Here is a 15,391-nt window from a genome sequence, read left to right as displayed (position 1 = left end):
AAAGGTCTATAAAACCAAACCTGTACAAAATCACAAGTTTTTCTTTTTAACCAACAAAAATTTTTTACAATAAAGTAAAATGGTTTGAGCCCAAAGTGGGGGGGGATAGAGGAGCAGAACCAGTGGACAATAGGGGAGGGGGGGGCAAGGGGTGGGGAGTAGACAAGAGGGAAGAGGGGGGGGGGGGGGGGGGGGGGGGGAGAATTGGAGGGGTGGAGTGTAAAAGCACAGAGAGAACAGAATAGCATATAGAGTGTAGCATACAGTAATAACCAATATGATATGCATGATACCACATGACAGAACACATTAGTGAAGACACCCATTCACTTGATATTCTGATTGTTTCCACTGGTGTGTTCTGTCAGGTGGTATTACGTATGTAGTATTGCTTATTACTGTATATCACACTCTATAATTTATTCTGTCCTCCGTATGCTTTTACACTCCACTGCTATGACCTGTCATTCTTGTCTATGCCCCACCCCTTGTCACTCCTTCTGTACTGCCCACTGGTTTTTCTGTACCACAATCTCCCCCCCCCCCCCCCCCCCCCCTCCCTTCTGCTCAAGACTATTTTACTTTATTGTAAAGAAAAATGTGAAAAGAAAATGTTGTAATTATGGACAGCTTTGGTTTTGTAGACTTTTGGATTGGAAGTAATATGTCCAGTAAAATTGCTTTATTATAACATTGATTGTGTAATTTGCACCCTTTCCAAGTGAATATGTTTGATTTAGTTTAATTACTAGCTGCACATACTGCAAGATTAATTTGGAATGCCAAAAATGTTTTATTTGTTTTGTGTACTGGTTGTGTATTTAATTCATTATATAGGACATAGTAATATACATATTTATTATGTATATTGCTGCTAATCTTTCTATCCTTAGTACCATGTTTTCTGTGACACTGTATCCCATCCTCCCTCTCCCACTTCCCTCCACCCCTTATTCTCCCCCCCCCCTTCCTCCTCCCCCTCCCCACATCCCACTCCTCGGTCTCATTACTACCTATTTTTTCCTACATGCCATGACCCCATATTGCCTTCATTTCTCACAAGAAATTTTTTTCTTTTACATTTTCATTTATAGAGAAAGTACCTGTTTATACTAATTAAAATATCTGCTGATTTCAATCAAATTTCTTAAATTCTTCACAAAAAAAGGCAAGGAGAATAGCAATTACTCTTTGGGGAATTAATTCCACTAAGTTCTAATTTACTGGGATTGAATTTTTTATACCTAATCGGGCATGGGGAAGAACTGAAGACGTTTGATCTCTGTTGTCCATTATGAATACGGGACAGTGGTTGGTGAGATGTTTACCAAAGGAAGTTTGTCAAACCTGTATATTTACAGAAGTTATTTTATTTAGACAACCTATTTTGGAATCTCATTAATGCTATATTCAGGCCCATATGCACTCCATGTATACATAAAATATCTTCAGAAAATATAGAATTGTTTGGTGACTTTTTTTTGATGAAGATGTTTGAAGTGATCAGGTTTCAGCTTGAGCAGGCCATTTTAACAAATCGAAGAGCATTATTTTTCTTTTTGTCCCCAAACCACAATGCAGGGGTGGTCACTGGTCTGAGAGGTGCAGAGATTGCTCTCCACATACCTTTTAATTTTTCATTGCCTTCTGTGATCAATGCAGAGTGATCTGTCATTGAGCAAATATATATCTTCCATTCCAGATTTGCAACCACCATCATAATTCTACCATAATTCATCATCAGAATATTCATAGTATCTGTATACGAATTTTCTAATATGGTAGAGCTCAAGAGAAATTAATGATTCCATTGTTGTTGCAGGCAATATGTCCAGGCCTAGTGAAGACTGAAATCATGGATAACAGCAAGGAAATTGATAAGGACAAAGTTTTTTCCCAGCTTCCCTATCTGGAGCCAGAACATATCGCTAATGCTGTGGTGTATGTCCTTTCACAGCCTCCAATTGTGAATGTAAGTTTTTCATTTCAGGTATAGTTTTGCTGAGGTCCATGAATGACATAAAATTTTACAGTTTGTTCAACATATTCCACAGAAAGAAGACAAAAAGGGGGAGGGGCAAAGTTATTACTTAGCTACAATCTAAAGAACTTATGAAAGTGAGGATACTGGATTGGAGTAGCGGCAGAAAAAAAAAAAAAAAAAAAAAAAAAAAGCATCATAAGTTACATAAACCTGATATCTACATCTACATCAGTACTCCACAAATCACATTTAAGTGCCTGGCAGAGGGTTCATCAAACCACTTTCACAATTCTCTTTTATTCCAATCTCATATAATGTGCAAAAAGAACGAACACCCATATCTTTCCGTATGAACTCTGCTTTTCTTTATTTTATCATGGTGATCTCCCTATGTAGTATGGTGTCAGTGAAATATTTTCGAATTTGGAGGAGAAAGTTGGAGATAGTAATTTCGTGAGAAGATTCCATCGCAATGCAAAATGCCTTTCTTTTAATGATGTCCAGCCCAAATCTTGTATCATTTCAGTGACACTCTCTCCCATATTTAACGATAATACAAAATGTGCTGCCCTTCTTTGAATTTTTTTGATATATCTCTTTTGTATGTTTTGTATTATAGTAACCTTTTGATTGCTGTTCATGAGTTAACTTGTCATGCTCCAGGTGCTGTTGATGAGTTTAAGCATGGGCTTTGGGTTTCCCTTCACCACTGTTGACAATATTAAATTTGGTGTCCTTGCTGAACCCTGTGCACTAATGACTAATGTAGTTGCACTGCCACTCAGGTACCTGAGTGCTGTTGACAAGTATAAGCATACATCAGAGTTTCCAGCTCATATATCAGCAGCTTTTCACATTACTGGTTGCTAAGTTGTGTTTTCCTGGATATGACTTTGCTTTATGTCTATTGTTCATCAGGATTGGTAAGACTGTTTTTTTCTCTTACTCCATTCCACAAAGGAAATAAAAGGGTGTCATTATTGCACTGAGTTAGAGATCGTGAAAATACACACAAAGAAAAATAGTGTGAATGAGTTATTTGATGTTAGTGTAATTGATAACTCCTCCGTCTATTCTGAAAGCAACAGTTTTAAGCCATCTGCTTCAGCAGGAGTAACACTATGGTCTTACATTCCAACAAGAGATGTAATTCCAAATCAAAATAATCTGAAAATGATTTAACTTTGAGAATGGGTTACCAAAATGAGATCAGGAACTACTGAAGGAATCTCCTAGGATTTGTAACAACCATAAATTTGCAGAGAAGCTTCAAAGTTAGAAAAGAGTTCTTACGTCTACAATAATGTTCATCTTGCCAGCGAAAAATCTTAGAGCAGCAGAGGGACACATTACAGAAAATACTCCAGAAATGATCAGCACAGCATATGACAGGCTGCTCAGGTAATGCGACCCAAGTAGAAGCCCAAACGCAGGCTGCTTAGCCTGGGTAGATGAGTTAAGTGATGATGATGCCGCTTGTTTGTTATACATATTTTAAGTGAGAATTAATAAGTTGTGATATTCAGTCACCAACTTTACATTTTTAATTTCAGGGAAGAAATTTTGTAGAAGTTACTGTCAAATTTTTCTGTTACAATAATAGAGTGATAGTTTACTCCTATATGGTATTCAATATATGGGTTTTTTTATTGTGTAGGTGCCGCAGCTTGTAATTCAGCCTGTGGGACAAAGAAGAATAAGTGATGTATAAAGTATTGAAAAGCTGTAAAATATATGATAAAAAATAAATTAAAAAACGAGAGGCACAGAGTTACTGAATTTTGAATTTGTAGCAGAACATTTAGAATTAAAAGATGCTGTTTCCATGGTGCTGAAGTATCATAGATTTAATATGTGAAATGTATTAAATCTAATTATAGTCACTTATTCAAAGTTGTATAGAGCTGCTCATATTTGTCCATAGCTGGCCCTGTCTCAAATAATTTTCTTGTTATCACTATTACATCAAGGAGACTGGATCACCTCTGATACAGTGAATTCACAATGCATGATATAATGAATAATTATTGATGATATTTAATCCAATTTTTCTATTATAAAAATTTTGTCTTTTGTCACCAAACACATTTTGTTTTATTGATACAAAACATCATAAGTGCTGGTACTTTATGTCAGACTTTTCCTTATAACAGGAAATGTCATCTGCTTGCACAGTTTTGAGGTATTTTCTCATTTGGCACTAATGTTTTTGATGAGTCTCGCAGTGTTGTCCAGAACTGTAAATTTTGTGAATTCCATAATTGTAATGCAAGTACAGACACTATGCCTACACAAATGAAGAATTAAATGAATAGTCTTTTTAATTTTTGATTGTGACTAAGCTCTTTGTAAATGAGAATGAAATTAAGTTTATTTCTAGGCATGTTGAAATCATGCACAGAGCTTGGTGTCTGTAGCAATAATAATTTTCTTTAGATTGTGGGGTACATTGCCATATTTGATACTATAATGAATTGAATAACTGGGGAATTAAAAATGTAGATACAAGATGTGTATTTTTCCAGGACTTTGCTCTGAACTGTTTGTTGGGTAGTCCCACCAGTCGTCACAGCTGTGTTCAAATGGATGCACAACAAAAAATACAGCATTTGAATGTGTGCTGCCTCATAGTCCCAAAACAGTTTTTAAAATGAAACATTCTGGGAAATTAAATTTGTGCAGTGGACTCAGAATGAAACCTAGAACCTTGCCTTTCATAGTCAATGCCCTTACCAACTCAGCTATCCAATCACAGTTCATGACATATTGTCTGAGCTAGAATTCTACAAGTGTTTCTTTCCTGCAGAGTGAAAGTCTGTTCCTGAAAATTTGGTAATGCTTTCTAATTTGACAATAAAACTTAACAGCCTTTTAAAAATGTCTATATCAGCTGCAAATCTGGAGGGAAACTTCTTGATGTTGAAATTTCTTTAAAAATCATCTGTGAAGCTCAGTGAGCAAGGAGAAAATTGGTATGATTGTTAACTGTTCCAACTGAAGATGACACAAATTACCAGCTAGTCATAATGATGTTACTGAACAACTTTCTATAATGAAAACAAGAAGTGTGTCACTGGATTGTTAAAAAGAATAGAAATGGAAGAAACTGAGCTTCTTTTAACTGCATTTGATCCCAGCTAGCTATAACAGGACATCCAGTAGAACATAGCAAATATGTTAGTTTTTGGTAACATGCAATACTGCTACATGTTCAGGAGTTTTCTATGGAATAGAGGGAGTTGTCAAGTATATATGATTTCAGTTTGTGTTTGAAGTTAATTCTATTATCTTTTAAAATTTTTATGGCTAAGTAGCTCAATCCTTTCCATGCCACACTAAAACAGTGTGATGGATACTGTAAATAGTTTCTCTTTCTAGTGTTATATGTACAAATGTTATTGTTATTTTTGGACTGTGAGTGACTGTTGATAAAAAATCATCATAAGGGAGTGTACGCAATATTGTCCTGAATGCATATTAATTAAATAGAACTGTTCATACATTTCTCCAAGAAGATGTGAGATGATACAAAGAAACTTTTACTAAAGAAACAACTGAAAACAAGAAACATATGAAAATGACAAACTAAATTTATTTTTATAATTTGGTGGATAAAAAAATCTAATCAGCAAGCACCATCTGGAGAACAGATATGTAAAAGATATTACAATTTGCAAGATTTTGGAATCAGTGGCCCGTTCTTTTGGTAGAAGGGTTGGAGGGGAAGGAAGATGGCAAAGGAAAATGACTGCTGAGGTCTATGAAAAGGGGTAGAATTTGAAAAAGTTGCCCAGAACCTCAGGTCAGGGGAAACTTACTGGATGGGATGAGAAGAAAAGACTGACTCAGACTTTCCTTCTCATCCCATCTGTTATCCATTGAGTTACATTATATTTTCAAAATCTGATTATTTCCATTGACAAATTTATTTTTGTATAGTGATACACATATTGTACCTACATTTTTAATTTTGATAGATATCACATTTTATCAACTAAGATGGCACGTGGTACAAGAACTAACAACAGTGTGACAATTGTACAAGCATTAGAATATTTCTTTGAATGTTTGCATGATTAAGAGTTCAAAGCTAGAGGAAAAGTAATATAAAACGAATTTGCAATATTGTTTACATGTTGTCTGTGAAAGAAGACAGTACTCCAAAATTGGAACAATCCTGTAGTTTTTCTATTTCACAAGAAACATGACAGACAAAACTGAAAGAACTGTAGACCTATCAGCTTCTCCTCCACAATGTTTAAGACATTCTTGAACATTATCATCAACTACATCTTCATGGTATCTGTCCAACAAACAAAGAAACACAAAAAAATCTTTATTCATCAGAGAGGTACCATGAAGATGATCAATGGAGAATAAGACTTTCAAGCAATGTATTAAAAACAACTTTCTACAAATACTTAACAACTGTGTCTTGCATCAATTCTTAAAAATGTTAAGCAAAAAGAGCATGTTGCTCAGGCAAATGAGCTTTATAAATAGATAAAGCACAAAGGAGCATTTGCAAGCGATGAACAAAAATATGAAATGTAGCCATGAAAACATGAATCTCCAAGTCACCAGGAATTCATAGGTTTGAGAAAAATTTTGACTTAGTTTCAACAAAATCATACTGAAAACTCTTGAGAAACAATATACTGAACAATACATAAATATTAAGAATTGCATTGTACATTACATTTAAGAACTACTTTGTTTTTATTGGAGACAACCGATTTTGGGCCTGCAAAAGACCATATTTTGTCTTTTCCACCAAAAGGAGAAAACCAGATAACAAATGGATACAATTCTAATACATAACGTCAAGTGTATAGAAATTACATATAGAGTACCACACATTATTTCAAAATAATACTTACAAAACACAGTTTGGTGTCGAGACTGGTTCATCGTTTAGCTACGTTCAGGGTTTATAGCTACATGTAAATTACAGGTTTGTAGTCTAAATTTTGAGACTTCGGTGATGTTAGTGCACGTGAGATAACAGATATCCCATCCGGTACATGCTGGTTTGTTAATGGAGGAGGAATGATACACTACTGGCCATTAAAATTGCTACACCAAGAAGAATGCAGATGATAAACGGGTATTCATTGGACAAATATATTATACTAGAACTGACATGTGATTACAAAATGGCTCTGAGCACTATGGGACTTAACAGCCATGGTCATCAGTCCCTTAGAACTACTTAAACCTAAAGACATCACACAACACCCAGTCATCACGAGGCAGAGAAAGACATGTGATTACATTTTCACACAATTTGGGTGGATAGATCCTGAGAAATCAGTACCCAGAACAACCAACTCTGGCCATAATAACTGCCTGGATACGCCTGGGCATTGAATCAAACAGAGCTTGGATGGCGTGTACAGGTACAGCTGCCCATGCAGCTTCAGCACGATACCACAGTTCATCAAGAGTAGTGACTGGCGTATTGTGACGAGCCAGTTGCTTGGCCACCATTGACCAGACGTTTACAATTGGTGAGAGATCTGGAGAATGTGCTGGCCAGGGCAGCAGTCGAACATTTTCTGTATCCAGAAAGGCCCGTAAAGGACCTGCAACATGCGGTCGTGCATTATCCTGCTGAAATGTAGGGTTTAGCAGGGATCGAACGAAGGGCAGAGCCACAGGTCGTAACACATCTGAAATGTAACGTCCACTGTTCAAAGTGCCGTCAATGCGAACAAGAGGTGACCGAGACGTGTAACCAATGGCACCCCATACCATCACGCCGGGTGATACGCCAGTATGGTGATGACGAATACACGCTTCCAATGTGTGTTCACCGCGATGACGCCAAACACGGATGTGACTGTCATGATGCTGTAAACAGAACCTGGATTCATCCGAAAAAATGACGTTTTGCCATTGGTGCACCAAGTTTCGTCGTTGAGTGCACCATTGCAGGCGCTCCTGTCTGTGATGCAGCGTCAAGGGTAACCCCATCTGTTGACTCAGGGATCGAGACGTGGCTGCACGATCCGTTACAGCCATGCGGATAAGATGCCTGTCATCTCGACTGCTAGTGATACGATGCCGTTGGGATCCAGCAAGGCGTTCCGTATTACCCTCCTGAAGCCTCCGATTCTATATTTTGCTAACAGTAATTGGATCTCGACCAACGCGAGCAGCAATGTCGCGATACGATTAACAGCAATCGCGATAGGCTACAATCCGACCTTTATCAAAGTCGGAAACTTGATGGTACGCATTTCTCCTCCTTAACACGAGGCATCAAACAACGTTTCACCAGGCAACGCCGGTCAACTACTGTTTGTGTAAGAGAAATCGGTTGGAAACTTTCCTCATGTCAGCACGTTGTAGGTGTCGCCACCGGCGCCAACCTTGTGTGAATGCTCTGAAAAGCTAATCATTTGCATATCACAGCATCTTCTTCCTGTCGGTTAAATTTCGCGTCTGCAGCACGTCATCTTCGTGGTGTAGCAATTTTAATGGCTATTAGTGTAAATGCGGGTGGAATTCTTCCTGGTGAAATCGAATGTAATGCAACCACTTTAAAAATTTATTGTTTCTTGCAGTTGTCCATTGCTTCACTTCACAATGAAATCTGCACTTAGTTATATCATTATTTTATCAAATATGGCATGCACACTGCACCGATTTTGAAGATGTGTTTCTCTTATTCTGAGATGCACATTTTTTTGTCATTCACCGTTCCTTTTATTTTTAGTTTTCTACCTAAACTAATATTGTAACATCGAGATCCATGTTTTGTAACCAATATTGCAAAAGCTTTGCTTTCATTCCTTAGAGGTGGATTATTTGTCATCCATTTACTTACTTCGTTTATTTATTTATTGCTCATTTAGCCCTACCAGATGAGGGCGTTAAGGCTCTGTCTTACATCTGGTCGGGAACAACACATACAAAAGATATTACAAAACGTCACTATAATAATAATAATAATAATAATAATAGACGCCAATAAAAGTGATAAGAAAAACAGTAATTGAAATAGTCAAGGGCATTTGGAATGATGTACAGAGGTATCCAGAAAAATGTAAACACTTTTTGATACTTAATATCTTTGAACAACATGACACTTCGTTGCTATTTTGCGCGGTAGCGTAGTGCATTGTTTTCTCAACAGATCGTGGTGCGCGTTTTCCAGCAGATGATAGTGCAGCAATGAATGAAATAAGATTGTCGTCTGAGAACGCAAGGCGGTATTGTAGTGGTACTGGAAGCACAACACCATGGTAAAGGTTCAACGGCAATGGCGTAATATGCACGGAACTCAGCCACCAACATGACAACAATTTATCGTATTCAGGATAAATCTGAAGTCGACAGTACTCTTCAGGGTGTGCATAAGGAAAGGTCTGTCCGATGAAAAACAGCAACAAATGGTTCAAATGGCTCAGAGCACTATGGGACTTAACATCTGAGGTCATCAGTCCCCTAGAACTTAGAACCACTTACACCTAACTAACCTAAGGACATCACACACATCCAAGCCCGAGGCAGGATTCGAACCTGCGACCGTAGCGGTCGCGCGGTTCCGGACGGAAGCGCCTAGAAACGCTTGGCCACCTCGGCCGGCAAAAACAGCAACAAGCCCAGCTTCTAGCGCTGCCGTGCTTTACTAGATCACCTAGAAAAGCCGAGAAGCAGTTTGTACGTGAAAGCGGGGTAAGCCGATCAAATGTACGAAGAATTGTGAAGGGTGCAAACATTCCAAAATCCCTGCACGCTATGGACAAGAACGACCCGGATCGAAGGATGGAGTACTGCGAGTGGTTTGAAGGCGTGCTGTGTGAGGATGAACGGTTTGTAGGGGTACTTATCTGATCTGACGAGGCGCAATTCAAACCGAACGGTACTGTAAACCGCCACAGTTGCATGTACTGGGCTCCTGAAAATCCTCACGTTCAAGTAGACAAACATGTTAATATATCGGGTGTTAAAGTGTTGCGAGGTCTGTCATCATGCGGTCTGATTGTCCCATTCTTCTTTGAAGGTACAGTAACTGGTGTGGTGTATCTTCGTATGCTGTAAACATCGATTTCACTTGCCATCCGAGAGTTGTTTGGAAATGAAAGATTATACCTACAACAAGATGGCGCTCCGCCACACTACCACAGAGATGTCAGAACCTATTTGGATGAGAATCTACCTGGACGATGGACAGGTCGAAGAGGAGCTGTTGAGTACCCACCACGGTCTCCAGACCCTACACTTCTTGACTTCTGCCTAAGGGGGACCATGAAAAATTAAGTTTATCAACAGAAGCCAGCAACATCGAACGAGCTACGAGAAATCATCGATGCGTCCTGTGCGCCTGTCACATCGACAGCACTGATAGCTGTAGTTCGGTCAACAGTTCAGCGGCATGGACGTAATTTGGCTGCTAATGGGGGTCACTTTGAACACGTAAAATAACCTTCCCCCCGCGCCAGAATTGTAACGGTATGTCATTTTTCCCCGTTAATATTGACTATCAAAGAGTACCTACATTCTCCTGGACCCTTCTGGACATTAGTTTAGCACGTTTGAAGGCATTTTTAGGATCAGAAGCGGAATGAATAAAGGAAGAGGAGAAGATTGAAATGACAGTGGTAGTGGCTGTTGGAAAGAACAGAAAATACACAGAGAACTCAGCCGACATGGGGTAGAGGAAACTTCTGGGGGAGGGGGATTGACGAGAATGAGATGCACAGAACTTAGGAGAGATCACTATTGCGATAAAAGGTGAACGATTAACTATCTTTTGAAGTTTGAAAGGAATTTAATTTCACTGATATTTTGAGGAAGATTGCTCCAAGTCGGGTTACTAATACAGAAAATGGTTTAGAGAACGTGCCAGTACTATGCGACGGTACAGAGCGGACTTTACTGGGTTGATAACGAGTATTTCTGCTGTGCTGTTCAGATAGTAGAGTGAGAGTTGATGACAAATAAGAGGAGTGCAATGATCGACAAGGCGATAGGGCAAACATAGAGTATCACACTCTTCACACTGATCATTGTGTAGTCATAATAATTGTTCATAGGCTGGTGTGACATGGTCGAAAAAGTGTACGTCACAAGTGTATTGTACACAAGCATTTATAACCAGTTCCAGCCTGCGTGAGCTTTCGTACGAAAGTCCTTGGAGAATGGCATTACCAGCTTCTTCTTAAGCTCGACAAGAAATACTTTTTTGTATTTCTGTAGAGAGTGAAGTGATAATGACACTTTCTTACAGACTGCAATTATATGTTCAGTCTAGTGTAAATGATGGACCAGAATTATCCCCAAGTTCTTTGTAGAAAAAGAAGAAGTTATTTTAGAGCCCTTTAGGAGTGATGGCGGAAGAGATTCTCTGAACTGAGGGATAAGAGGTCTTTTGTGAGCGATGAAGGAGGCTTATATTCATGCTTTGCACCAACATTGATAGGGTAAGTTACTCGGCATCTACATGCTGTATGGTTGTGCACAGGTTTGTTGGATTTGCACTTAGATATAACTGATTTTCGTCAGCGTACAGGTGATATCTGCAGTGTGAGGCAGTAGTTGACACATCATTAACATAGAAGAGTAATGAGTCCAATAATGATCCTTATGGGAATCCTGATACTACATCCTTTCATTGTGTCCTTTTTATCCCAGTCATTACACACTGTTGCCGAGATGTAACGTATGAGTGGAACCACTGTTCAGCACTTGAAGACAAAGTTTTAATTGTGAGTTTAGCAAGTAGAATGTCAAAATCTGCAGTGTTGAGTGCTTTGTTGAAATCCAAAAACGTCATAACAGTCGCCTGTTGTTTATCCATAGCTTATTTCAGTTCGTGAGTCATTGCTGTAAGAGCAGTCGTTGTGCTGTTATTTTGTCAGAACCGGACTGGTGTTCACCTAAAAGGTTATTTGATGTTAAATCACTGGTAAGCTGTTTGTGAACTACGTATTATTATAAAGTCTTAGATAATGCTGGTAGAATGCAAATGAGCCAGTAGTCGGAGGGCTGTTTGGCAGTTTCCTTCTTAGGTAACGGTTTTATTAATCTCTGCTACCAGACTGTTGGAAAGATGCTGAACTCGGAGGAAGATTAAAAATGTCCGCTTTTTGCGCAGTGGAGAATCGATGAAAAGACTGATCATTTTTACTGTTGCATTAGCAAGCCCATGCAGTTGACTTCCGCTTACTGGCTGCAGAAAAGAATTTTCTTTTCTATCAACCATTGATACTTTAAAGGAATCAATGGGTTGTGCCCTTGTGGGTTGGTCAAGTAAAGATATCTGTGTGGCGAAATAATCATTTAGATCCTCAATAGGAACCAGAGGTTCAGATGCAGGTTTGGGTTTGCCTACTCGTAAATTTTTTTCACAGGATGACAGGTCTGTAAAAGTTCTCAGTTAGCGAGAGGGAATACCTGAGCTTTGCATTCCTCAAGATTGACTGACTCGGTTGCGTAGTTCCTCGAAGGTGAGATGATTATCAGAGGACGGGTGCCATTTGTAGGTCCTGTGTTCTGCATTTCTGACAGTCCTAAGGTTTTTCAGGTAGTGAAGAACAATTTGACACCAATATCTAGGCAAGATAATTTTAAACTCAGAAAAACACATCAGTTGAAGATTTAACACATTTTCCAATGACATAAGAATAATGAAGTCACAACAGGTTGAGATATATCTTGGAGTCCCAACACGTGTCTTTGCTTAAGGTGAAGGCAACAAGCTAACGGATGCAAATTCAAACTTATTTCAAGTATTAACTGAACCTGAACAGGAACATTAAGCAGGGCGGCCGCCGTTGGAGGGAACAGAGCGAAAGACAGACAGCGGTCAGAGCTGCCGAGTGTAGCCTCTCCAAATGACGTAAACAGCCGGCTAAGCAGGCCGACGAGGCGTGAGTGAGCGGGGCCCGATCCTACGTAACACGTACCAGCTATGGGGTACAAGAGATTCCTACCGACAGTTTCCTGAAGCACAAATAATTTTAACTAGACAGAATTTCAACACAAGACGTGCATCAAATAAGTTACTCTTAGGGTCGAATTAATTAATCTGAGCTCTTACCATGACAACTACCTTTTAACGAGTTAACCAAAAGATTTAAGAAACCAGCTACAAATATTTTAAATAAATAATTTCAGGAATAAGATAGTAATATCAGAAAAAAATATTTCTTTCTTGAAAACCGTTAAAGCAGCCGCAACGACACTCGTATGACATTCAAAGCTCTCCAGTACACACATTAGTCCATAGCGGTTCGGCGAAAACAAATACTCCTGGAACAGACTTAAATTTATCTGAGCCACTTAAATATAACAGATGCACTAAATAATTTCTTAGACAGTTTAGGTACTTAGCGTTAGCTTCAAAGACACGAGAACAAAAAAGCAAATTATAAAAAGCCCAATAATCAGCGGCCGGCCGCTGTGGCCGAGCGGTTCTAGGCGCTTCAGTCCGGAACCATGCGGCTGATACAGTCGCAGGTTCGAATCCTACCTCGGGCTTGGAGATGTGTGATGTCCTTAGGTTACTTAGGTTTACGTAGTTGTAAGTCTAGGGGACTGATGACCTCAGATGTTAAGTCCCAGTGTGCTTAGAGCCATTTGAACCAATAAACAGCAAAACAGACATACAAAAAATGGCTCTAAGCCTTAACATCTGAGGTCATCAGTCCCCTAGACTTACAACTACTTAAACCTAACTAACCTAAGGACATCACACACATCCATGCCCGAGGCAGGATTCGAACCTGCAACCGTAGCAGCAGCGTGGCTCCGGACTGAAGCACCTAGAGCCGCTCGGCCACAGCGGCCGGCACAGATATACATTCCGACATAAATAATTAATCATCCGTGGTAATTGGTAATACAAAATATCACACTGAGCCTCCAGTTGAAAATTACATGACCAATCGCTTACTTCAAAAATCAGAAGAATTAAGGGGAGGTGGACAAGAACAGGTAACGCCTATACTAATGCACACCGCCAACATTCAAAAATAAGCTTTCTTCTGGAATACGGCGCTTTACACTGGTTAAAGGTTCACATGGGCCACGGACACTTACGGTTAACATATAAAACAAATTATAATGAGATATCAGCCGATAAATCAGTTTAAAATGTCTACCAGATCTTGCAATCACATTGCCCTTCGAATACCATGGAGACACTTGCATCCATATCCAACAAACAGAAGGAAGACAGTCCAAAAAGACAGTGAACACTGCCATGACAGCTCGGGACCCTTCTGATAAACCACATCACAAGCCACGTCGTTACTCATAACTTTCACACGGTGACATCACCCCAATATTGGTCGCCTGCCAACAGCTAACATCCCGTCAAGAAGTCCCAATGGAGAGCTTGTTACACTTCCGTTCCTCAGCCCATACTGCCCACCAAGCCGGTCACCACGCCCAGAGCCGCCACAATAGAGGGCGCTGCGCTCCAACGACAACATCTTAGTGGAAGATCACGTGAATAATGATTTTGATACAGTGGGAGAAAGCCACCACGACTCAGTCATGTCCATATGAGGTGTTCCAACCGAAACCAGTCCATTCTAGGCGAGACATATTTACGACACAGGCTAACGTACGCCATCACTAGAGCTTTCAGTACTGAACTTACATAGCCTTCTTAATCTTCCCGACAATGACAGCAGTATCATCACTTGTTGCTGTGAGAACATTTCCCAGAGTGTCCTTGCCTTATTGATTTTATTGGCTGCTGAATCGTGTTTACTGTCCAGCAATATGTGAAGACCTGAGCTGAAGGAGAAATGTCGTACTGGGAAATGTATAACAGGTAACTGGAAGGCAAAGGCCTCAATATCTTGGTAATAATATTGGCTACTTATTTGATTATTTTACAGAAACTAGAAGACAAATAGCCAACTATTTGCCAACTGTCACCAGTAGCATTTTGAGTAAGATGGCGACCAGGTTGCCATGCGGCCATGCAGAAATAAGTTTTGAGTGGCTTCCTTAAATCGCCTAAGGCAAATGTTGGGATGGTCCCATTAAACAGAACACGAACAATTTCGTTCCTCTCCTTCCCCAATAGCAGCTTGTGCTCCATGTCTAATGACACTGTTATAGACGGGAAGTTTAATTTGTAATCTTCCTTCGGTCTTTGCTTATAAAGTTATCGAGAAGTCACCTGAATGAAATAATGTAGGACTTACACGCTATTCGGCGTGAAACCCGTGTATCTTACATTTGTTGGGAAAGGCTGAAGTCTCTCTTAACTGTTAGAGCAATACGGAGACTAGAGATTACCAATAATTTTACATTGATGGTTAGTTCTTTACATCACAAAATGTTTCAGATTTCAATTTCGCATCCACCTATTCTAAATGTGTCGAACTGGATGTGCATAGCCCAAAGGTGGTCCTAAATAGGGAGGTGGAAATGGAAATG

The 15,391-nt window shown here is 39.4% G+C and overlaps 1 protein-coding gene across 1 annotated transcript in view; it reads left to right on the top strand.

The window, feature by feature from the left end:
• LOC126456879 (farnesol dehydrogenase-like) overlaps positions 1 to 3,871 on the top strand; it is a 128,743-nt gene extending 124,872 nt beyond the window's left edge. Inside the window, exons 5-6 of the mRNA XM_050092700.1 lie at positions 1,823 to 1,972; positions 3,642 to 3,871. Coding sequence (XP_049948657.1) covers positions 1,823 to 1,972; positions 3,642 to 3,695 — 204 coding nt within the window. The 3' untranslated portion in view covers positions 3,696 to 3,871. The remainder of the gene's footprint in view (positions 1 to 1,822; positions 1,973 to 3,641) is intronic.
• Positions 3,872 to 15,391: the final 11,520 nt, after the last annotated feature.

The sequence above is a fragment of the Schistocerca serialis genome, chromosome 2 (assembly GCF_023864345.2).
Source record: "Schistocerca serialis cubense isolate TAMUIC-IGC-003099 chromosome 2, iqSchSeri2.2, whole genome shotgun sequence".
In the NCBI taxonomy this organism is placed as follows: domain Eukaryota; kingdom Metazoa; phylum Arthropoda; class Insecta; order Orthoptera; family Acrididae; genus Schistocerca; species Schistocerca serialis.
Note: the sequence above shows the minus strand (reverse complement) of the source record. Positions and strands in the feature narration are given on the sequence as shown.